Source organism: Bolinopsis microptera, chromosome 13, assembly GCF_026151205.1.
Source record: "Bolinopsis microptera isolate Bmic1 chromosome 13, MBARI_Bmic_1.0, whole genome shotgun sequence".
Lineage (NCBI taxonomy): Eukaryota > Metazoa > Ctenophora > Tentaculata > Lobata > Bolinopsidae > Bolinopsis > Bolinopsis microptera.
The window spans coordinates 4,115,713-4,141,220 of NC_087084.1; the positions used below are offsets into that span (position 1 = coordinate 4,115,713).

General features: G+C 36.7%; 4 protein-coding genes across 6 annotated transcripts in view; 3 read left to right on the plus strand and 1 right to left on the minus strand.

Moving 5' to 3' along the window:
* Positions 1–3,460, plus strand: part of LOC134825059 (protein O-mannosyl-transferase TMEM260-like) — a 41,446-nt gene extending 37,986 nt beyond the window's left edge. For 2 of the 3 annotated variants that reach the window (XM_063837177.1, XM_063837176.1), the window contains exons 16-18: positions 757–899; positions 1,251–1,378; positions 1,796–3,454. In XM_063837177.1, coding sequence (XP_063693247.1) covers positions 757–899; positions 1,251–1,378; positions 1,796–1,964 — 440 coding nt within the window. In that variant the 3' untranslated portion in view covers positions 1,965–3,454. Of the gene's footprint in view, positions 1–756; positions 900–1,250; positions 1,379–1,795 lie in introns of all 3 variants that reach the window. The other variant, XM_063837175.1, reaches the window with a different exon arrangement.
* Positions 3,461–9,835: 6,375 nt separating this feature from the next.
* LOC134824849 (growth hormone-inducible transmembrane protein-like) lies at positions 9,836–12,351 on the plus strand. Its single transcript, XM_063836826.1, has 6 exons — positions 9,836–10,028; positions 10,331–10,379; positions 10,603–10,731; positions 10,834–11,001; positions 11,192–11,413; positions 11,643–12,351. The coding sequence occupies exons 1-6, from the start codon at positions 9,882–9,884 to the stop codon at positions 11,861–11,863; spliced, it is 936 nt and encodes a 311-aa protein (XP_063692896.1). The 5' UTR covers positions 9,836–9,881; the 3' UTR covers positions 11,864–12,351.
* A 288-nt stretch (positions 12,352–12,639) lies between these two features.
* On the plus strand, positions 12,640–18,058 carry LOC134825458 (sorting nexin-8-like). Its single transcript, XM_063837634.1, has 11 exons — positions 12,640–12,879; positions 13,116–13,237; positions 13,388–13,465; positions 13,823–13,922; positions 14,159–14,253; positions 14,488–14,629; positions 14,911–14,985; positions 15,869–15,988; positions 16,305–16,420; positions 17,287–17,404; positions 17,671–18,058. Exons 1-11 carry the CDS (start codon positions 12,784–12,786, stop codon positions 17,809–17,811), a joined length of 1,203 nt encoding a protein of 400 aa, XP_063693704.1. The 5' UTR covers positions 12,640–12,783; the 3' UTR covers positions 17,812–18,058.
* A 789-nt stretch (positions 18,059–18,847) lies between these two features.
* On the minus strand, positions 18,848–24,259 carry LOC134825062 (prostaglandin E synthase 3-like). Its single transcript, XM_063837184.1, has 7 exons — positions 24,198–24,259; positions 23,920–24,036; positions 23,629–23,698; positions 22,974–23,072; positions 22,546–22,615; positions 19,936–20,022; positions 18,848–19,074 (listed from the first exon to the last, which is right to left on the minus strand). The coding sequence occupies exons 1-7, from the start codon at positions 24,218–24,220 to the stop codon at positions 19,028–19,030; spliced, it is 513 nt and encodes a 170-aa protein (XP_063693254.1). The 5' UTR covers positions 24,221–24,259; the 3' UTR covers positions 18,848–19,027.
* Positions 24,260–25,508: the final 1,249 nt, after the last annotated feature.

The window sequence follows — 25,508 nt, forward strand, 5'->3', positions numbered from 1 at the left end:
GGTTACGAAGAGATAAAATAGGAGGTAAAACGGGAAATGGAAAAATTTAGCAAATAATCATTCATTTCACTGCTCAATCCACATATTCACTCAATTCAACAGGGGCTCTATAGAAATTACCATAAACATTACATGAATTCCTTTTAGCGTTCCTATCAAATTGCACGTGTAAATTCTTAGAACATTCTGTGGAAAGTTTGACCAGATAATATTCTCAACAGAAGTTGTGTTTATTTATTAATTCGCTATAGAATCCATAAAGCTGTTTTGTTACCACAGTGCGATACAAAGAATGATATGCAATATAATATAATAAAACAATTACATAGTATATAATTACGAATCAAAACTAATCGTGATGTTTGGTATTCTGTGGCTTAGTAAAACAAGGAATAAAATATCCTGCGTTAAATATGTATATACTATATACTTATAGTATACTATTTATATAGTATATATTATATATACCATAAATATATATATAGTATTATATATATTGTATAGTTGTATATAGCAGTATACTTATACATCTTTCTTGGATGACTTGATGTGTATAAAGTATCTTAAACAACCCTGAAACCAAATTGATGCCTCATCTTGTTCACAGGCGCAGATCAGCGGTCTCTAAACAGCGGTCTCTAAATCTCTAGATCTCCGTTTGTTTGGGGAATTACAAACATTCTATAACTAATTAATCGTCAATGAAATACTAATTAATTTTCGACTAAAAATCAGGTTAAAACCAACTTATCACAGTTCGTAGCTGGGAGTACGTGATAGCAGAATCTTGTGGACACACCGCCTTCTTCCCGGCCGAACACGCTCACAGAATGATAACCATCGAATCTAACGCCTACCTGCAACCCAAAAACCTGCCAATTCTTGTTAGGATATTCAAGGTGTGTAACAAGAAGTTTCCTTGTGTTCCAATTTTCTGTCCTACAGTTTAATTTTGAGTACTTTGAACCTCATTATATAATAATTTCATCAATTTTACTAACCGTCTGTCGGGAAATTCGATATGTTCTAACTTACAAGATATATCCTTGTGGTTAGGTAATACAATTTATGCTGTACTCACTACTGAGCCGGCAGCACTGTGTCCGAGTATTTACATTTGATTGTTTTTGTGTTGTTCTTGGACGGTTTTGAAATCCTGATTCCGACAAAAGATTTAACGTATCCAAATTACAGATCAGTGATCAATTAATGGATTTAGTTCAATATTAACTAATTGATTAACCCTTCAGCTTTATAAACGTGCGTACGACACATTAATTACAAAGAGTGAAGACGGTGTGATTAAGAATCTCTTTGCTGCTGATCACAACAAAAACTACGGTGTTATCTGCTACCTTATCTACAACAACCTGGCTGGGTAATTATATACCAATTAAATGCCAATTAAATACCAATTCAATTTTAGTTTGTCAGGAGTTTCTCCCCAAATCTGGATGTTCACAATGTTATCTGTAAATTTCTAATAAGTTTTACTAATACATTCTAGTAAGGGGCCATCTACTTAGGACGTCCCCAAAATCGCAGATTTTCAGACCACCTGCACCCTCCCCTGGACGTCCGGATTTCCAGCTACTTTTAAGAGTACAAATAAAACCGACTCAAATTCATTGTCATGTCAAAGAGTTGAAATAAATGAGACTTTTTCGTTAATTCTGCACAAATTTCCGGACGTCCGGATTTTCCCCCTGTCAGGATTTGTCCGAAATTCCAAAACCACCCCCCCCCCTCCCTACTTACCGGACGTAGATGGCCCCTCACATCTCTCTATTTTCAGTTCGGCTGACCGAGTAGAAGCTGGAAAGTATGCCAAAATAATGGTGGAACAGTGGGAGACATACTTCGTGAGAATCCCAAAAGAGGACACGGACGGTCTTACGCGGGTTATAGACGACGTTTATCAGAAATATCCCGATATAAAAACTAATCAGAAGTATGAAATGTAGAGGAGGTGTGGGACTGAAAGTGGGGGAGGAGTGCACGCTTGTGTTGTCACGTGATTAATCATAGCTAATTTGGCATTTTACCAAGATTCGAGGATTTTTTCGAAGAAATATCGCGTCGACTATTTTTCTACATTTACATTCGTTTGGGAAGAGTGACAATCACTTTATTATGTACATTAAGGTATTTAGGTATTTATTTTCATCTTGTGTTAAATAATGTTAAATTAGTTCATGTCCTACGATAAAGGTTGAAAATCATGAGGAAAATCAATTTATTTATTCATAACCACAGTCTACTCACAGTGTTACCACCACGTGACCACGTGACCACGTGACCACGTGACCACGTCTTTGCTGGAGGTCACTAAGCTATCAAAACTAGTTCACAACGCGTAGTAAACTATTACTTGCTAGCTCCACTGTGTACAAATACAATATCACAGTCGATATCACCTCATTGTAAAGTCTTCACTCGTTACTGAACTACTAATAAAAGTAACAACATTTGGTCCAGATTTAAAAGCAAGGGATTGTTCACTTATTACGTCTGCCAGCTCAAGAGAGAGTTGGAAAAGTTAACGATAGTGTAATTTCTACACAATATTTATGTATAATGTATAATGTGGATGTGCCTGCGTAATGTGTGAACGATCCCTGTCATTTACCGATTTGATGTGTCCGTGAAAATGTTATTATCAGCCACACGCAATCTCTCATATCTTTGAAGACTACGTTTGTTGTATGCCACAAGTAAGGGCGTTGTTAACTTGTTTGCTACCTAGTTGAGTGTCCTGCTAGTTGAGTGTGTACCACAACCTAGCATCCTGCCTAAACGTTCGGAACTCCCGGACCTATGTGGCAAGCCTGCTCCCTGAACAAAAAATAAAAAATACCGTTATTTAGTTTTGAAACCTTTACAGTTTACTTACATTCTCAGAAATTGTGTTGACAAGGGTTTAATTAAATGTGTGTTTGTTTTTGTGTAATAATGTTAGGGTTACAAGCGTTGTTGTTTTTTCGTTTCACTTTTATTAGTTTACCAATGGAGTAGCGCCACGATCATCAGAATTTGTATGTTTGAGTGATTTTAAATTTCAGATTTGAGTGAGATTAATTTCCCATGATCTAAAGGTTTTGTGATGTATACCTAGAATAATATGTTGTACATCTATGATCTAATTCTAAGCTATTTTATGTTGCTGATCAAAGCTGAATGTTTTTTAAGTTATGGATGAAGAAGTTACTGTTATTGATGGGAAAAACTTACTTTATGTATCAGAATTAAGTTAGTTAGTCATCATTACACATTAGATATTTTATTAGATTAGATACAAAATATGAATATGATATAATTGATGGTGTTGATATTTAATACAATTTTCCTATTGTTATACTTTTATGTTATAGAATAGAGCAGAATTGAAGCCTAAATTATTTACCCTACGAAGGACTTGTGTATGTGGCGATCTTATCTATAAAACCTTCGCTCAAAGTTCAAAGCAAATCTTTCTCTTGTCAATCAGACTGTAATTAATTTCAAACTAAACTTAATCATGTGTGATAGATTACACAATACACAAGATGATATAATATATATCAATGTATATCATGTATAATCTGAGACTTGTCTCTAGCTCTCGGCCTCTCGCTCGGGGACGGGGCTAACCCTAAATTGTAAATAGTAGTGGATAGTATGCAGCTCTTCCAGTTCCAGCCAGTGGCGCGTTATAACTTCACCTAACTGCATGTGCTGGATAGAACAACGTTATAACGAAGGGCCCGACCCCGCTGAGTGGGGGGGGGGGGCAAATCTTCGTTTGATCAAACGAATGTGGGAAAATTTGGAAAACTTAACTGCGGTACTAGAGCTATACTATCCTTACGTACCTGGGGATCTCAGGCTATCATGTTCATAAACATAGAGATTATGTTCATAAACATAGAATAGAGATTAGGCGGAATTTGACAGGCTGAGCGAGTGAGCGCGGCCCAGTAACTGTAAGAGCTATCCCAAGAAATCTTACTGGCTGGCCGTGTTACTAGAGCCAGAGCTGTGATAATTTTTCAATACAATAGCATATTTGTCGTCGCGCGTGATATGTGATATAAAGCCAAAGGTCTGAGGTCGCTGCTCGTTTTACATTTGACGGATGTTACTCGTCTAAATTTCTTCGAAGTAGCGCGCGCCGCTTTCTTCTCGATGGCCCGATGGCAAGAGCTACGAAGTAGCGCGCGCCGGGCCAGATCATTAACAATGGTCAAGTTTTACATGACCATCTGAATTCAGCCAGAGATTCATGACAATCACATTAATATACAAAGTTATAAAGCTGCAACCTTTTATTCGGTCCAAAATCATACTTTTCGGGATAACTCAAAATCTACAATATCCCTAATTTTCCTCCTGTATAACTGGGGAGGAAACTTTATTTTCGAGAGCACTGAGTAGGGGGTGCACCATAAAAATAAACTTGCTCGGATTTAAAAAATTTTTGTACCATTGTTTTCTAGAGACTGTGAAAATTTTCACAGTACCAAATTTGTCATACCTTTTTGGAAAGATCAGTGAGTTTCGTCTAGGTGCCATATTTGATGGTGCGCGGCTTTTGGAGCAAAATTAGCTGTAAAAGTCGCGTAATTTGACCAAATTTGACCAAATTCGTTGATTTTTGTCGTATTATTTGGATATATCTTCAGTTCCTTGAATGAGATCATTCTGAAAATTGGTGACGACCTTCCAATAGGGCTTTCACAACTGTCCGAAAAATTTGGTAGAAATCGGGGTTGATCACAATGCTGGCAAGCATTACCGTCGCCCTTATATTCACAATACTATTTACCCCCTATACTAGTATATCCCCTTTATTGTTTTCCAGGCATTAAGACTCATCGAAAGTAGTTCAGCAGGCATATTTAAGTTCAAAACATTCTAATTCAATGTTAAAGATGACAGGAATAAGAAATAGTTATGTGGAGGTTTTTAAGAAATTTGCGCAAAATACGCGCCAGCATGTTATACGAAATTAGGTAAAAAACCCAAAATCGCCATATTCAGGTGCCTTAAAAACCATGTTAAAATTGAGTTAGAGATATGAAACTTTGCAGGGCGTCTAGACCTTGTCCAAATCGACTGTAAAAAAAATTTCATGTTTCAGGAGTATCGGGAAGTGGGTTTTCTGGAACCCCTGTTTTACAACAGATTGTCGTGAAGTATATATATATATTATATCAACTTAATAACACCAGAATGTGTGTGTGTCTGTGTGTCTGTGTGTCTGTGTGTCTGTGTGCAATTTCCGAACAGTTATACAAAAAAAACGGTAATAGTTACGGGACTGGTTTTTTCGGTATAGTGCCGACAAAACTCTGATGAAGCCCATAAGACAATTTTATAAAAATCGGCCGGTGGTAAGTGGTTTAATTGATGATTTTGTTCCAGAAATGTGACATAAATGGATGGGAGAGAGAACGAGGAGGATAACATGTACCGTAATTAGTTTAGCCCCACGTAATAGCAGAGCTCACTCTTGCGGCCGCTTTGTTTTAACTGTAGGGAGATTTCATACTTTCATAAGACAGCATTATGCGTGATATCAAATATATAATGCGGTTGTATACTTTTACATTGCAACTGTGACAGTAAATTCCCGGCCGAAGGCACGGGTTACACTAGTATATATATACTAGTGTAACCCGGCCTACGGCCGGGATTTCACTGCCGCAGTTAAAAAGGGTAGGAGTAATTACCCGCAGAGTCAAAACCCGCATTAGGTGACCCAATAGTTTCTTAAACAATAATCTCATAATCAGTTATTTCTTGTGGATAATTAAGTCATTATTAGCCATGAGGCACCACACTCCATGATCATAAGGTCTGAACACCGATTATTACACCTCATCACTCCCGTCTTGAACCGCTTTCTATTTTTATTTAAATCGTTATAGAAATTAACCCTTGTTAACTCCGCACCACACCCGCATATTATATTTGAAAACACGCATAACATTGTCGTATGAACTCTCTCTCTCTCTCTCTCTCTGCTGTCCAAACAGACCCCAAACACTAACAGTCCCCCCTCCCCTAATAAGCTTAAGGTATAACATTACAGCAAATCTTCCAGGCTAATCCAATTATGACGCTACTTAAATGCAGCTATAACATATTACACAGTAATGAGAGAGAGAGAGCAAGTCCCGTAACTCTTGCCGTTCTGCTCACGCAATTTTATGTAACATTTGTGGTACAAAACCATCAATTAAACCACTTACCATCGGCCGATTTTAAAAAAAATTTCCTATGGGCTTCATCAGAGTTTTGTCGACACTATACCGAAAAAATCAGTCCCGTAACTCTTACCGTTTTTTTTGTATAACCGACCGGAAATTACACACGGACAGACAGACAGACAGACACACACACACACACACATTCTGGTGTTATTAAGGTGATGTATGTATAGACGCTTTTGCAGTCAATTATAGCCTACATTTAAGTGTCCGTAGATTCAAAAGTATAAAAGATACAGTCATTTCGAACCACAGGTCTTGAAGATAATCGTTTACACTCCAGTTTCCATTATATTACAAAATAATTTAACGTCATCATCATCACTTGATGACGTCATCAAGTTAAGTGTTTTTAAAACTTGGTTTTTAACAAAATAACAACTTTTCAAATCGATTTTAAACCATTAAGGAGTAATTTTATTCAAAATCTGAGGACATTTTCATCTTAGATAATTGTTCAAGCATTCTGAAAATCTACCGGAAAATTTTCCTACCTTGCTCCTTCATAAAGATATTCGCTATTGAAGTTAGTGCTTTTTTGAAGAATAATTTTATAAAAATACAAAAGTTGTGAATTAGTATTCTCTGGTGTTGGGCCATCCCTTTAGTTGTGGAGCTCGATTGTGCTTTCTAAAGGTCTAAATTGTGTTATAGGCTAGTTTTAAAGTTGAAAATCGAAAAGTTGCACACGTGGGGACACGCCCAAATTGATAGAAAATTGCTAAAATTACTGAAAATTGCTGTTTTCACCATTTTTATCAACTTTGGAGTCCCGTTGTGATCCAAGTTCTATATGAAATCTTCTGAAACTTTGCTTGCTTATTAAATTATATATAAAATACTGATATGCAAAAATTTACGGTGATTCAATATTGTATGCGCACGCAAAGTCCGCTCAAAGTTTTGAGTTTGCACGTGCGAAAGGTGAGAATTTTGCTCATTCGTGATCACGATTTCGAATAAATTCTGCTTTCCCGCGATATTTAAATGGAATTATATATGAATTTAATGCCAACTTGAATGAGTAAAAAGTGCCATATTCAGTCAGGTAAAATTTCGAAATCGATGAAATTACCTCCTAATTATTAATATAAATATTAATGAAGTTATGAGTTTACATTTCGGCTTTGTAAATTATCCTGACATTATAATCAAAAAGAGATGATATTTGACCAAAACCCATAATCATGGGTAGAGTGTACCGCTGCCAGTGTCTCTCTTTTCCAAACAAAAGGAAATGATATTAATTTGAATAACCGTCCGCAAATGCAAATTGATACCGAGAATGAAATCGGTCGCTCGCTTTTTCCATTCGATTACGGCTTACGAATTGTAATAAAGCTTATTGATTGGAAAAAGCGAGCGACCGATTTCATTCTCGGTATCAATTTGCATTTGCGGACGGTTATTCAAATTAATATCATTTCCTTTTGTTTGGAAAAGAGAGACACTGGCAGCGGTACACTCTACCCATGATTATGGGTTTTGGTCAAATATAGTAATCAAAATGGGGCAAAATACGCTGCTTTTAGCTGTAACATAATGTCTGATGGTTGGATATGCTTTAAACTTTTCGGACACTTTCCTTGTAAGTCTATGAGTAAGCTTACCAATTTTTGTTGCAATTAGAGGTCGGGAAGGATACTCAATATCAATTTTTTTGAAGAAAATTGTGCTGGCCGAAATTAGCGCTAAAAACCATCCTACAGTCGGCACGCGCGGCTCACTGTCGATGGCGCACTACCTTGTCATACGTTGTATGACCCACCGCGCACGAAGTGCGCGGCTCCCCTCGTATCGTCAGGACATAGTGAAACGACCGTGGGGGTCGCAACGTGATACAAGCACTACCTACACTGAGCAATGAGGCGAGTATTTTGCAAAAATAGGAAGTCTCTATATAATAGTTCATCTCTATTACATATTACATTTTACTTTCAAAGTTGGACCCCCAGCTTGACCATTGTTAATGGTCTGGCCCGGCGCGCGCTACTTCTGGAATAGCTACTTCTGGAATAGCAATTAAACTGCGCGTTTCGCTAGCTCTATAATTGATAATAGAAACACACTTTTTTAAATTTTACCGGCATATCCTCTAAAATCATTTAATTTGTCCAATTTTATTTTTAGGGAGGGGCACTAAGCGCTTCTTCAGCGGGGGCGCCAACAGGCAACGTTCGGATCGGATCACGTTACCAGTTATATCATCAACTGCAAGTTTTAAAAGTTTAAGCGATAAAAATCTTTTCCGGCGCCGCGCACCATAAAATTCCGTTTGTAAAATCGAGCGCTACCACGAAATTTTTCTTAACAGAAGCTGTATACTCATTATGGTTTTAAACAGTTTATTTTATATGTAGTGTTAGTGTCTCTCTGACGTTCTTTTGTTCTTCAAGGTGGTGTGATTTGACTGGGTTTATCAATTTGAATTAAAGTATATTGTAGTGCAGTATATAGTATGGTGTAGTGCTATTGTCTTTAGGTCTATAACAGTGCAGTACAGTACGTCTGTACCCCCACTTGGGTCATTTAATATTAATTTATCCCTCGACCAATTAACGAATAGTTCGGCTCTAGTGGGTAAATTGTTTTAAAACGTGCGGCAATAGTGAATCTATATTAAGTATGATTACCAGGGGTTAATCGAATAATTTTTAACGATTGAGTAAATGTTTTAGGGTCGTCCTAGCTTCAGTTAACTAGATTTGACAAAGATCCAGTCCTCAGCAGTTTGCTGGAGATGTGACTTATTGATGTGACTGTGCCCCACGCTGTGAAACGACCGTGGGGGTCGCAACGTGATACAAGGCCTGCCAGGCAAAAGTTTGTTAGTGTGCGGCCACTTCACAGCAAATAGCCATGATGTAGCTAGCTGATTTAACAATAATTAGGTGTTGTTAATATGGGCAGAAAACAGCTTAAAGTACATTTCCAAACCTGCCGCAATTAAATGTTGCCTCCGCAATGCAGTATTAAAACTGTTTAAAAGTTAACATACGACCTTATATCATATTTTACCTTTAAGTTATTATATTCATAGACATGTCTGAGTGGTTATGTTTTGTTGTTTCACACACACTCATTCCCTTAGCATGTAAAAAAACAACCCTGTAAATATAAGAAAGTATGTTAGAAAGTAGTAACCCCAAAACTACAAACCTAGGACTAAAGGAACTACTACAAAGAAACTGAAACTACTACATAGAAACCAAAATAAGCTAAACATTACACTACCTGCCCTTCAGGGTTAGCTCTCGTTCCGTTCACCTGAATCCTCTATATTTACATCCTTGTTGTATTTACATGCTAAGGGAATGAGTGTGTGTGAAACAACAAAACATAACCACTCAGACATGTCTATGAATATAATAACTTAAAGGTAAAATATGATACCTTATGCTGGTCAATATATCCTTGTTTTTACTTTTGAGGTTCAACTACTCAGGGCCAGGGGGCTGGTGCAAATCTGGTCTTACACTCTTGGTTCTTTTATTTTCCCAGGCTTAAAATCTCATCATATATATTGATTTTAGGTTCATTTGATTTGTTTCACCCCCAACTAACTTAATATCATTACCTGAGCATAATGAATTATAATTCTTACAATTCAAAAAACCCTTCTAGGTCATCATGTTATCAAGACTTCAAGGCCTTGTTAGAGGTCCTGTTTTCAAGACATGTTTTGCCACCCTGCGTACACATGCTCGCACCACCATCCAAACTCCAGTTGCCCGAAAGGGAGCTGTTGAGAAAGACTGGCACTTCTATGGTAAAATGGTATGTATGTCAAACTATGATTTTGTTCAGAAGTAACTGATGATTTAATTTTGGTGTTGAAATATATTGCTAATACTCAACTTACAAATCGAAATTTAAAGCTTTTAGAATGAAATGAGGTATTTATATCCCGCTCATATGGTTAACCATGTCAGAGCGGCTGACTGTGAGTGATATGAGCAAATGTGTAAATGTGAGCAAAAGTATAACTTATTATAAGGCAAAGACAAAATAGGCAAAGAAAAAAATAAAACGATCAAAGAAGTGTTTCATTATTTCTAACATTGTAATCTGCTTTTCAGTTTCTTGCTGGTTCAGCTGTTGTAGGGGGAGTTTCCGTTTGTGCCATTGGTAAGTTGAATGATAATTAGAATTATTAGTTGAACATTCAAATTTGTTTTTCGTGCAGGAACCCTATATTCTTCTTTTCTAAATTAAACAGTATTTAAAATAATTTTCTGTAGATCTAAAGAGTTTAAATTTTATCGAAGATCTTGAGCCTCCATCTAGAAGAGTATTTAGTGTGTGCCTGTTAATTTTGATGCTTTGATAATCCACATTTCTCCCCAATCAGGCTTGAAGCATGATGCCCTTGATGTAGAGGTCAGTGCCCTGGCGCGCTCCATCATATGGCCAGAGTACATCACCAGTAGGATCAAGAGCACATACTTTTACTTTGGACTGGGACTCGCTGCTACCGGAGGTTTGATTGGTCTACTTAAGTAAACTTTTTATGAGTCTATTAATTGTTTACTGCATTATGATTCTTAAAGTAAAATGTAATTTTGACATTATTTCACCACAGGAACTATGGCATTGACAAAGAACTTTACCGGACTCCAAAACATATTAGCCAGACACCCCATTATGGCTATGGTAGGCCTTATTGGAGCTCAGATAGCAATCAATGGAATCCAGCATAGCCTACCCTACACAAGTGAAAACATGATCCCTAAATATATGCTGGCAGCAGGTCAGTGCAGTTGACACAGATTGAATCTTGTCTCAATTCTAGCAAAAACTGGGGATCCTTTCTATGAATTGTTAATGTTGTTTCCTAAAATGAAGAATATATAAAATAAAAATGATGGTTGATTGATGATACAGATTACAGAACGAAAATTTCATTTCATTCAAGTTAACCATAACGCAACTTTTTCCAGGTTTATACGGAATGATAGGCACATTGCTAGGTCCCATGATGCACCTTGGAGGGCCGATGGTGACGCGCGCTGCAATGTACACAGGTGCACTTGTCTCAGGTCTGACGCTTGCCGCAATGACTGCTCCTTCAGAAAAGTACCTCCAAATGTCGGGGCCGCTAATGATGGGATTCGCTGCTGTGTTTGCTGCCAGCGTTGCAACAGCTTTCCTTCCCCCAACTGGTAGGTGTTTGACATTTGTATTAATCATGATATTGTATTAATCATGATATTATTTGATAATCATGATATCAATATAAATACTGACAAACCTCTTCCTGGTCCTACCCTAAATTTTTAACCTCAACCTTAACACTACTCAGCTCATCTCATCTTTACAACTGGGTTAGAGATAAAATCCACAATAATTATCCCGAGTATAAAACTTAATTCTATTAAACCATTCCCCCAGGTACCCTTGGTGGAGGAGTTTACATGATAGCAGTCTACGGAGGAGTAGTCCTCTTCTCCGCTCTAATGCTCTACCAGACACAGTCCATCATCCAACAATGCGAACGAACACCCCACTACATGAACTACGATCCCATATCTGCTAGCATTGGCATCTACATGAGCACTATTAATCTGTTTGTCAGAATACTCAGTATTTTGGCGAGTGGAAAGAAAAAGTGAAGTGTGAGAATTGAGAAAAAGAACACTGTTCTGGAGATTGTTTTTTTGAGTCAAGATCAATTAGAAGGCTTCTGGCAGTTGGGACCAATCTTCCATCAGTGAAGTCCACTCAAACCATTTGCATTCATTTGCTTGATTTTATAGTCTATGGATTTTTGATGAATATTTAAATTCGATGTGCAAAAATAAATGATTTCACCACCTAGCATTTCAGTTGTTTTAAACACTCCTCTTTAAAATATTCATTTATGATTCAAAATTAGATATTGTTGCGACATTTTTGAATTTTCGAGGCTATCACCGCGACCGTGACCCTTTGATTAGCGGGTCGGTCCTTGCCGTGACCTTCAGCTTCAGTCGACGCGACCTTATTGCACTTCCAGATTGTACTGTAAATTAATTAATTATTTCACTGTTTCCATGTAAACTTATGAACTTTCATTAAGGTTTTCTTTAATTGCTACTAAAATGTTGAAAAAGTATTTGAATACCAGAATTGCGTTGTATTATTTGAATTTCTCCTTTAAGACACTGTAAATTCAAAAATCAAAAGTGAACTCTTAACATCGCATAACTGCGTATGTAACTGAATAAAAAAAGGTGTTTAATACAATAGAAAACAAATTCTTGTGCGCAAAGAGGTAAGGACTTATTGAGTCACATTAATTATACTCCTTCTTTTACATTCTTAACAAATGTATCTTCGGTTCACAAAAATAAGTTGAATACAGATTAATTATTAATACAACATAATTTCACAGCAAAATGAAATGAATCAAGCCTTCAAAATGTAGTTGCTACAAAAATAGACTGTAAAGGATAAAGAAAACGACAAAAGAAAGAAAAACGGGTTCCAGGTTTACAAAAGATAAGAAAATTTCAAGGGAAGATAAGGAAGATAAGGAAGATAAGGGGTTAAGATGAATAACGTACAGTTGGATGGGGATCTGTCTCTGTCGTACAATCAGCTCATGTCACTTGATGACGTTACTGTGGATACATTACCGGAGAAAAAGGTTTTGATTTACTATAATTATTTTATTATTATTAGATGTATCATGTATAGTATCATAACTAAATGAAACTACGAATGTTGACAATCAATAATCATTATAGAGTAAAATTATCATACATTTTCCATATAAATAACTTAAAGTAATAGCTAATTAACAGCTATTTTTAATAGTTAATTGATAGCTAATTGATGGTTAATTGATAGCTAATTTACATCTAATTGATCATTAATTATCAGGGAATGATAATGAAGCACACAGAGTACTTGATCCGGTCCACAAATTACAACTCCTCCTCTCAGAGAAGATACACTGATTTTGAAGTCTTCTACGATTTACTCGTCATGCGTTATCCATACAGGTACAATATGATGTCACGTGGTTATCACATGTTATCCTTACAGGTACAATAATATTTGAATATTAGGTCACTTGTTAGTTATTGTGCTGTATAAAAATTTTATTTATTTATTAGTTTGACTACACGACAATTAATGTATCTAAATTTCAGGATGGTACCAAGATTACCCCCTAAGAAGATAGGGATGACGGATCATTTTATCAACGAGCGACGGAAAGCACTTGCCAGGTAACTGTGTTAGTATGTATGAAATTTTGATCAATTTCCATTTTTGCCTTTTTAAACTTTGTTTTTATTCGCTCAACTTACGTAATCAGCTGAGGGGGAGGGTGGGTTGCCAAATGATTACGCGAACGACCCCTAACACAAACATGAACTTAAAACTGTACGTATCACGCGACATGCTACGTGTCGTTCCATGTGCTGTACCACGTGACATGTGCTGTACCACGTGACATGTGCTGGACCACGTGACATGTGCTGTACCACGTGACATGTGCTGTACCACGTGACATGTGCTGTACCACGTGACATGTGCTGTACCACGTGACATGTGCTGTACCACGTGACAGAGACATCTCACAGGTTCCTAAGTATCATCAGCCGGCACCCAGTCTTGCGTAAAGACCCAATTGTACAGTTCTTCTTCACAGTGGAGGTCCACGATTTCCACATACACTTGAAGGTATAAGCATACTGCTTTAAAAAATTAATTGCATTTGTCCAGGTCCCAGGATAGGTTTTAAAACTGTCTTTTATCAAGGACCAATTTGAATCTAGTGCTTTTTACTCCGCAAAAACTATCTTAACCCAGCACAAGCTTAAAAACTATTGTTTACCCAAGACAAATTAAAAAACTGTCTTTCGCCCAGGACAAATTTAAAAACTGTCTTGACGAGTTTGTTACGAATCCTGATAAAGGATAAAATAGAAGAGCAACTAAATGTGGTGTCCGGAGACGTTAACGGAATGAAGACAGAGCTGGCTAACATGTTACAGAGTGTCACTGTCCTGAGGTGAGTTCTAATTGGTCCATCAGGGTCACGTGACTGATTTGTGGATTTATGGCTGGCTTGTATCTGTATTACTTCTATTGTGACTAATTTTGTCCATTGCAAAATGGCGAAAAATTGGACGCATAGCCACTGAGCATCATTTCCAACTTTTCCTTTGCGAGTACCACTCGAACAACCCCACATCTCCACTCTCCACTTTATTTTACCACTTACCGCTCAAGACCCTCTCTTCAGGGATCTCTCGGAGCGATGGGTTAACCGGACCAAAGCGGCAGCATACGACCTCCAAATGTACAGCAACGAACTGTCGGTCCTTGCTGGTGAGGGACAGACTGTGAGCGCGTGGAGTTCACACAAGGGTGATGCTTGGAGCAAGGTGATCACGTAATTAAAATACTTCGATTTGATTGGTTCTTTTTTGGCACGTGATTCAGATGTTTTATGCTGACCATCGGTTTCTATGATCTTCTGTTTGCGGTTATATTAAATCGGTTGTCGGAGATTGTTATTTCAGTTCCAATTTTGCAGAGAAATTTGAAGTTAGATCAGTAATCCTAGTCACTAGATATTAAGTTATTAGATATTTATTAAATATTATTATTAAATATAATATTTATTAAATTAAATGCTAATATAAGTACAGAACACTCCCCCCAGCTGAGAGAAGGAATGCGGGGACTCTCTGCTCAGTTCTCTAATCTATCTGAGCGAGTGGGACGACAGCGAATTGAGGTGAGTGATAGATCACGTGACATCGATTAACCAATCAGTGAATCAGCTTCCAGAATTTGCTGCCAGTCAAACCCCACGACCAATGTTGAATGTAGGAATTCCCCGCAACTGCACCAGTATCCAGATCGATCTAAGTGTAGTTTTGCCTCCATTCCTGTGAACTACTACGAATATATAATAGTTCCCCTGTCTTTTCGAAAAATCGCTACTTGTTAAACCATCTAAAATTCCCTGAGAAACCAGTTGAACCAGTAATATCTCACCAGTATTATCTCACTAGTATTAACTCACCAGTAGTACGAATACCCCCTCCGTTTAAAACGTACTGTAACCATCTAATTCCCTAACCATACCTATTCTCACCAGTATACTTCACATAATACTATATATCTCACCAATATCACCAGATTCGCCATTATCACCTATACCGCGTATTATCTCACATATACTGCATATTACCACATATACTACATAATCCACATCTCATGAGTTATTCCATTACTCACTATTATTCACCATATTTCCTATTTCCCAGTAATCCAACCAATTCACCATATCGCCGTATTATCACCATATACACCTATCGCGATATCATTTTATTCATATTACGCAATTACTCACCTTACTCGCTATATTCACCAATTATCTGCCTATTCTACCATTTACTCACAGAACACAGATATCCACAGTGGTTTATTCCCAGGTATACTACGTATTATTTCCCGTTATTCACGCATTGTACCTAAATCAAACAGTTTCACCAGTATTATCTCGCCAGTATTATCTCACCAGTATTATCACCAGTATTATCTCGCCAGTATTATCTCATCAGTATTATCTCACCAGTATTATCTCGCAGTATTATCTCAGTATTATTTCACAGGAAGATGCAGGAATATTGGAGAACATCGCCCTTCTCCTGGATATACTGCAAGGAGTAAAGGATCTAGTTGATAGGCGAGAGAAAGGAGTAAACAAGGAGCACCAGCAAGCTTTTAGCAGGGTCAGTGTTTTGTTGTGACACGTGACTATGTTTTGTGACACGTGTCACTGTTTTGTTGTGACACGTGATTATGTTTTAGCAGGGTCAGTGTTTTGTTGTGACACGTGACTATGTTTTGTGACACGTGTCACTGTTTTGTTGTGACACGTGATTATGTTTTGTGACACGTGTCACTGTTTTGTTGTGGCACGTGATTGTGGTTCTATGATTTGATTAGTTTATCGCTGTCATGTGTCAAAATAAAGGTGCGCTGCAAACTATTGACAGAATCAAGAAACAGAAACACTTCAGATCCCCAACAAGATAATAATTACAGGTACAACAGTTAAAGAAACAGAAGGGAAGCATTGCAGCAAGTGGACAAGGGACAGGAGCAGGTATTCAAGAGAAAATAGAGCAACAAGAGTCGCTCATCAACAACATTGGTCTCAGGTACCTCCCACTGTTTTATTTTTAGTGTAGATAATCATTTTTATTATTAAATACTTTTCAAATTTTACAGTACAGCAATAAATGAATATAAAATAGAATCGTTCAAAATATTGCCCCATCTGTAAAATGAGATGGGCACCCAAACACGGTAACACATAGTGAACTATGTCAGGTTTTTAAAATAGGATAATGTTTTGATACATTTTTTTTAAATATTGTATTTGATAAATAATTAATGTTGGTGGGGAAATATTTATTATATATTTTTTCACATAGTGCGATTATATTTTGTAGACATGTCACATGTGTGATGATGTGATGTCATAAATTTTACTTTACCCTAATTAACTTAACTTTAGCAATAACTTGGACCCTCCCTATATATCAAATTAATCTAAATCCAAAACTTTATGAAAAACTATATTGAAGAACAAACAAATCAATGTTGAATAACTGTGGATATTTTATAGATAAAATTGGTATTTAAATACGTCAAATTTCAGATACATTAGATACAAATCTGATATGGTCATTAATGTAAATGCAGTGAGAAGGTGTGTGGGGGAAATGTGATATGATGTTGGAAGTATTAAAAAGGAAAAGGTAGATCATAGAAGAAAACATGGGGAGCAAAGAGATTAGGCTAAACTGTTCTGCATTAATTTAATTATAGATAGACTTGGTCGTTTTAAAACTTATTATTAAGCTTCAAAACCTGGCCAATTACAAAGCGTTCTTAAAAACTACTGGTCACTCCTACAGCATGTGGTCAGACACCAAGTCAAGTAATTCTATACTGAAGTATTTCATATTAGAATCTTGAATTACATAACTTTCTGATGAACTGAACAGGATATTCATTTCAGGAATAACTTTTCGGTTCTGTGCTTGCACTGGGAAATGAAGCAACTTTACACGTATCTCTCTCATTTTGGAGTGATCTGGAATTGTTTCGTTAAAACTCAACTCTCAGCCCACAATGATGTAAGTCTTTCCATTTCTCGAAGTTTGTCTGTAATGGAATTTTCTGGCACGCGATCGAAAATACTAGTAACATGTTTATCGTAGTGCGCCGGGCGCATTGGAAGAAGTTGTGATAGCGTCCGCGCGGCGATGCTGGTTATTAATTAAAATTAAATTAGTTAAAATTAATAACAATTAAAATATATGCGCGCTCTTAAAGTAATCTATCAAACCGTTAATAAAACCGTAGATAAGAAGCTAAACTTATTATCTTGTTTACTTTTCAGTTATGCAGCCTGTGGCAAGGAACCGGAAAGTTTACCAGCCTGATGACCTCTGCTCAGAGCAGCGCCCCCATTTCCTACCAATCAGCACAACCGTCCGCTCCCGCACCCTCGTACGGAGGGCCTAGTTTTTATGATATGTAGAATTTTGGTTTACTTTGACAGTTTAAGATACACCATTTCATAGTTTCCTCCTTTAAGGTTCCCCGGAATTGTCCATTAGAATCTACCACTAACACGATTAACCAGATACAATTTGATTAATATAAGTTGAAGGAGGGATTATGATTGCTGTCCTTGAAAACTTCGAACATTTGTTTGTTTTATGTGATCTGTGTTAGTTGATTATTGTTCACTCTAGATATTTAATTAACTTTATACAGTGGTTACAGCGAGACAATGGTTTTTTATCTAATACTTTCGCTTTCGTACGCTACACAATGCACTTAAGGTCACAGAGAGAGCACCACTATGTACTAAATTGTAAATTTCTAGCAAAACATTTCTAAATATATTAATCCTATTCGAAAGGTACTACAAAGGTAAAGAGGCATAAAGTCCTCAGGTACGGCCTTGGGGGAATAAAATTCACTACAATTATTTGCGTGAATCTATATAGTTTGGACCCTGTCGTACCGAACCACATAATACTAATATTATAGCTTCCCTGTTCAAATTGGTTTTAGTAACAGAGACACGAAAATTCTATTGTTCAGGGTGCAGCTGATTCATTTGACCAGGATATTGAATATACAACCTAATATCAAGCGGAAAATGTTAATTTCTGGCGAACCGTTTAGGATAGTATTTGGCGATGGCTCAGTTCGGGACCAGAAGTTTTATTAATTTGATTTTTACTTTATAGGAATACTGTGAAATGTTTTTACGAATTTAATTCTTTTTGAAGATAGATTGCAGAAGTGTATGAGTAGTGTAGAATTAAACACATATGTGATATAATCTGTAGTTTAATTGGGTCGAATATATTTAATTGAACGAGTACCATCTATAGGTTACCGTAATCATTGCAGGTTGTGAATTCGATCTATCTATCTACCGCCCAATTGAGCTACCTATGATATCACACATGAGTTATGTTTTCGATTTTTGTTGTTTTAACGGTACATTTTGTAACTGCCACTAAAATCCTTATCTTTTTCTTGGAGAAATTAAATAAAAATTTGGCTTCAGTCATAAACAATTGTGATAAATTATAATAGAAAAACGGTTCAATCTTTCTGCCAGAGAGGTAGATTAGTCGCTAAAACTTAGATCAATGAACTGAAAATAAACAAAAACTCGATCGAAAAAGCGAGTCAAATGTGTTTAAAGAAATTAGAATTAGTGTTCTGGCATCTCATCATTCGAGTTTTTCTATGTCTTTATCGTCTTCTAAGTCTGGAAGATCTGAAAGATAATAATATTAAAGTTTTCATTGACATTTAAGACTCAGGGTCATGATATTCAAGATCGCGGCTTCCATACAGTTCATAGAATTAACACGTGAATATGGAATATTAACGAAACAATACGATTGTGTATGGCGTAGAATTGGCTAGAGACGAATTTGTTGACATTGAGCACAAAATGTAGATTGTATTACATAAATATGGAAAAATAAAGTAGGCAAGGTGATTGAACATTAATTAAGGGAGTGCAGTGGTTGATTCGAGAAACATTTCAGTTCAATACAGTCGGTAGACTGCCACAATTAAATTGTAGAATGATCGAGATCAAGCCGGAAAAGCGCGCGAGAGCGCGGCATAAGGGATGAGGGTTCAAACTCGGAATCATAGGAATTCATCCGCGCGTTCCGTATTAGTATACATTTTTGCCACAAAGATTGTCGTCTCGTTACAATGATTCAATCGGCAGTCAAACCCCCAGCCAAGAACTTGTTGTGATAATATCATAAGATCAGATACAGGATAATGGCGTCAAAGTTCTGAGCGGTAGATTTAAATGTTCAAGATAATGATAAATGTCACTTTTTTAAACGCTGGACAAATATTTGGATTTGTGGGTTTCTCTACGAAAATCGTGATTCATTACCAATTTTATCTAACTCTTGGAGAGAAAATTAGTGAGTTAATTGGTGAGCAAAACGTACACCACACATGCCAGCATTTGACACAAATCGGTGTTTTATGATTTATCACAATCAGAAATTTGGCATAAATCAATCTACTAACTAACTCAACGTTTAATATTACGGTATAAGTTTAATGAAAACTTATCGATGTAATTATTTAATTAATCAAAATTTACCATCATCATCTGAGTCAGCTATTTCGTCTTCACTACCTAGCTCCGTGCCTCCTATGTTCATATTGTTCATCATGTTCTCCCAGTTTGCTGAAATCAGATCGACCGTCATTGTACTATTATCTGTATATTTATGTATTATTTGTCATCTTGTTTATATTTTGTATCATGTCGTAGATAAATATTTGACATTTTGGGAAAATTTGGAATATATTTAACGTCATATCAAAATCAAATCAAATCAAATCAAAGTAGATAGGTTTTCCAGAAGTGATAGTCGTACACTGATTGGGCTTCAAAATTCATATTTTTTTGTAGTCTTTAGCTTTAAAGTTCCCTAACATTTCCTAAATTTAATAATGCTTAATTTTTCGTCCTAGCGGATGGATTAATGAGGGTGTAATGTGTGATATGAATGGGTCCCAATCCACCATCGCCTGTCTACAATGTAAAGGCTTCATTTGTTTATACATATATTTATACATATATTTATACATATATTTATACATATATTTATACATATATTTATACATATATTTATACATATATTTACATTTTATACACGCATATGCCATATATTTGTATATTTACTGTTCAAATGATCCGCTCATATGCAGGGCGACGAAGAATTAACTGCAAATGTAAAAGCAGTGTTATTTTCTGAGAATCTAGTATGACCCGGAAGTATGTGTGTCCATCTGATGAAGGACTGGTCAAATGTTTGGTCTAATCTTTGGTGTAATCTTGAAAACTGGATTGCGTAAGCGATTACTCATCTAAATTCTAAACGTTGCATCAGCTGGTCAATATTTCGATCTTAAAAATAATGATTTATATACATTTAAAGGAAGGTCAGTTTTTCAAGTTTCGAACAGCCGTTTGTCCGATACGGGTGAGAGCTGAATATCTTTAAAAGATTGAAATTATATTATATTTCAAATGCAGTTAATTAATAATTATCTTTCTCTATGATAATGGATGGATATTTCTCAAATGGTAGGATGTGGGACAAAATTCTCATAGAAGTCTCCAGAACCTGAAGTATCTAAACGCATCTAAGCTTTTGCTGTCACCCCAACCATTTCATCAAACTTCTGATGAAAAAAATAAATGATTTTTGAAACAAATATCATTTGTTGTGAAGGATCCCTCCAATTAACTTCTCCGTGGTTTAAGAACATAAGAATCCTACTTCAGAAACTTTCGTTTTCCAAATTAAGATTGACAAATAAGTTTTTATTCTCATTCAGTAAGGGAAGATAACTTTCCTCGTACTTTTATTTAATTCGATATAAGAATAAGAATTCAACAAAGTCAGATAATAGTAATGACCTAGCAGAGAGAGAAAGAGATAGAGAGAGAGAGAGAAGAGAGAGAGAGAGAGAGAGAGAGAGAGAGAGAGAGAGAGAGAGAGAGAGAGAGAGAGAGAGAGAGAGAGAGAGAGAGAGAGAGAGAGAGAGAGAGAGAGAGAGAGAGAGAGAGAGAGAGAGAGAGAGAGAGAGAGAGAGAGAGAGAGAGAGAGAGAGAGAGAGAGAGAGAGAGAGAGAGAGAGAGAGAGAGAGAGAGAGAGAGAGAGAGAGAGAGAGAGAGAGAGAGAGAGAGAGAGAGAGAGAGAGAGAGAGAGAGAGAGAGAGAGAGAGAGAGAGAGAGAGAGAGAGAGAGAGAGAGAGAGAGAGAGAGAGAGAGAGAGAGAGAGAGAGAGAGAGAGAGAGAGAGAGAGAGAGAGAGAGAGAGAGAGAGAGAGAGAGAGAGAGAGAGAGAGAGAGAGCGGCCTAGCCTTATCAAGGCTGGGTGTTAAAGTATCATAACCCGGTTATATTATATACGGGGTGAGACTCACTGGAACTAAATGTACAAATTGAAAAAATACAGTTCTGAGATAATTTTGAGACTCAAAGACGACCTGAGACCTGAACAACACCACCTGGTCTCCCAGACTTACAAGGGATACAACAGAAAAAGAGCGGACAGCAAAATAGAGAGCAGGAAAGACGGAGCGCTGCTAGCACAACTCAGAGCAGGCCATTGCCTTCACCTGTCCCACTACAAAAATAGGATCGACTCTACAAAGAGTGCAACTTGTCCCCGTTGCGGAGAAGAAGAAGAAACGGTACCACACTGGATTCGGTGCCCTGCAACGATCAGGACGAGAGAAGAAATCTTCGGAAAATCTGACTTAAACTTGGACATTCTAACCACCAACCCGATAGAAATCCTGGCGTTTGCTAAGAAGACTTTGCTTGAGGGACCCTTAGACGCCTAGCCCATCACCACCACCACCACCACAACAGATGAGGCTTGTGACAAGACTTGATTGGCTTGATAATAAATAAACTTATTTGATTTATGAGATTATGAGATCAAAAGTGTTACTAAGACACAGAAATAATTATCTACCAGAATATTTTGTCTCTAAGTCTTTTTAAATCTGAAGCTCACAACAGGGCGAAACTGTCGTATCTGATTAAGTAGATTTTTTGTTGGTTTCGATTCGTCATCTTCTCATGGTAACTAGATCTAGATTGGGCGAGAAAGGGCGCAACTGTCGGCAGCCGAAAAAAAGCATTTGAAAATTTAGATCAAGCTCTACAATATAGGTACAAATTTATCTACCTGATTCATCTTCATCATCGGTTTCGTCCTCATCTTTCCATTTGTTAAAATCAGTTTTGAGAAAGTGGCACTGAAATTATATCACGTTTATTATAAATGTTTTTATTATATGATAAAAGTTTGGGTAACTGTGAACAAAAGACATAACATACCCGAACTTGGTTGAAATTAAACCCATTAAACCAGAGACAAGTTTTAACACATTACACATTTTAAGCATACTTGACATACTTAACATATCAAAGTTTAAACATAATTAACATATCACTTCGAGATAATAATAATTAAATGTTTCGCAGATTGGCAATTGATCGGTGTAGTTGGTGTTGTACACACTGCACTGATAGTGATATCACGTTGAACGTGTAATGTAAATATAGTGTGGATACATGCGAATATATATTCTAAATAACTGATAATTAACATACCTTGGTTTTAGTTTCGATTAGCCTGGGCCAGTAATGTCCCTCTTCAGCCCGAGTCAAACACAGCTGTATGTTGGCGTCTGAGGCTTTCATCTTGTACTTCTAAGGATTAGTACCGTTAGAGAATCCCCCTTGGGGGTTATTCAAATATTACGTAATCAAGTACTAGAGTAATCATTTGAAACCCCCCCCCCACTAGGCCCTCACCCCTCAGTGATTACGTAATATGTTAATGACCCCTTGTGGTTTAGAAGGGAGAAGAAGACGCCTGAACAAAGAGAGTAAAACACAGCAATCTTACACATGCATAGCGAATTATTTTCGACATTATGTACTGAATCATAGGACATAGATAGCAATGATACATGCTGCTTTGCTTGCATAACAAAACTTAACATGCATTTAGCTTAAACTTTAAATAGGTTCGCAGATGCAATCAACCAGGTACTGTTTTAGTATCTCTCCTGCCATATTAACAGGCAGTAAAACTTATCGGACTGCGATGAATGGGGACTTGCCACCCCATGGCATGGCAACATTAAAATATATCGACTCTGTTACATCGCTTCCTCAATAAATTTAATAGATGTGTAGTGTTGTAATTAATAATAATAATAAATTTAATTAGATTGTAACTATATCAAATAATTAAGCCCACCTCACTGTTCACTTCCCCGTACAGCTCCAGATCCAGCACGTATTCTTTGTTGCTCTGCTCGTTCTTTCCACTGGAAAATAGGGTTTCATTGTTCATCAAAGCTTTTCAATGAGTTTATTAAAGTGTTCATAGATCAGATCTATGAACAATACTAGAATTAACATTATGTCTAGTATAGAGGGAAAAAAAGGTTATATAACGATTATTTTGGAATATGACAACTTGCAACTTTTCAGAAATACACCTACAACCATGTATCCATACCAACAAAATAATACAAAATTTACAAACCTAAAAATGATCTTTTTACTTTCTATGTTGAGCTTATAATTTTTAGGGCACTCTCTAACATTTATTGTGAGAAATATTCTGTCCTTTCGCTGGGCCCACAGGACAGCCGGAGCAACCCTGAGACATGAGGACTTAGTAATAAATAGTAATTAAAAGTAAGATTTGTCACATTACTGACACCCCATGTTTATAGTCATTGTTGATTAAGTTTCTTATTACCTCAAAGTAACAATTGGTTGACAGATATTATTATATCTAAACTTATAAACTACACTTACCTCATCACATTAGGTCCAGTCATAAGGAAACCTAAAAATATTGTTAATTAGTCAGGTTTAATATCTAAATTCTAACTATCCAAACAAAATATTTAAGCTATTCAAGCGAGATTTAGTGCATAAATGTCAATATTATACAATTATGTATTATTTCCAAATTTGTTATCAAATTGAAAAACATCGTTAGAAACATCATCAAAAGTTGAAATAAAATGTTTTCCAGTCGCTTTTAAAACATTTAATCATTGGTAATGCTATCATTGCAAACAAATAAAATTCATCATCTAGTCTAGAAAAGATTGTCTACATCTCTTAACTTTAAGTTGGTGTGTCCTTGTACGTTTTTAGGGGCCATTGAAGACCAGAAGGGCTACTTAGATCTCTATTCTGGTATAAACAGGTAAAAAGTGGATCTATCAGTATTCAGTAAAGCATGATAGGTTCACACATCCTCTTTCCGACTATTCAATATCTGGTTAAACCAGCTTGAGGTTTGATAGATAAATAATAGATTTTTAATTTTGTTGCATAATTTGGAAAGTTCGTAAATTCCTTTACAGGGCCATCAAATAGTTTAACTGCCCTTGTTTACAGTACACTGCAATGTAGATGTTCTGAAGGGGTATTCTTTCACACACCCCCTCCTCATTTAACCCTCAATCAAGTTTCCTATCGTTCGTCTGAGTCGACCGAGGATATCGCATAGATCCAATGAATCCTTAGTTACTCCCTAGACTGGGTGACCCTGGAATTCGACCTCTGGACCATCTGCACAGAAGGTCAACCCATAGCATGCAGTCAACTCAGCCGAATGATGGGAAAACTAGGGTTAAGTGAAGAGGGGCCCTGCCAAAAGATAAAAGAATCTTCTAAGGATATATGCGCCTTCAGTGGACTGTAATGTACTAAAGGGGTATAATAGTACTACATCATACTTTAACATTGCACCAGATCACTATGAAAGATTCCACCTCAAGAGGTAATTGTCTGTCAATTCTAAAACATCACACGTAGCTTAGGTTGTGAGGGTAAAGGTGTGTGCCTCATTCTGTTATGCCTGTAAACTTGTCATACGCTTTTATCATAGACTTGGCAATTTGACGTGTCAACTTTGACATTAAACGTAATTAGTGTTCGGAAACCTGATCATGGCAAACCGAGACCGATTAAAGTCCGGGACTTGTCCGGGATCAGTAAGAATGGTATATATATAAATTATTGTTTTCTAACTGAACTTGTTGTTTTCTTGGCTCTCATTAACCACACAGGACACTATACTTAAGCGCGGCGCTCTTTTCGAGAAAAGCGAGC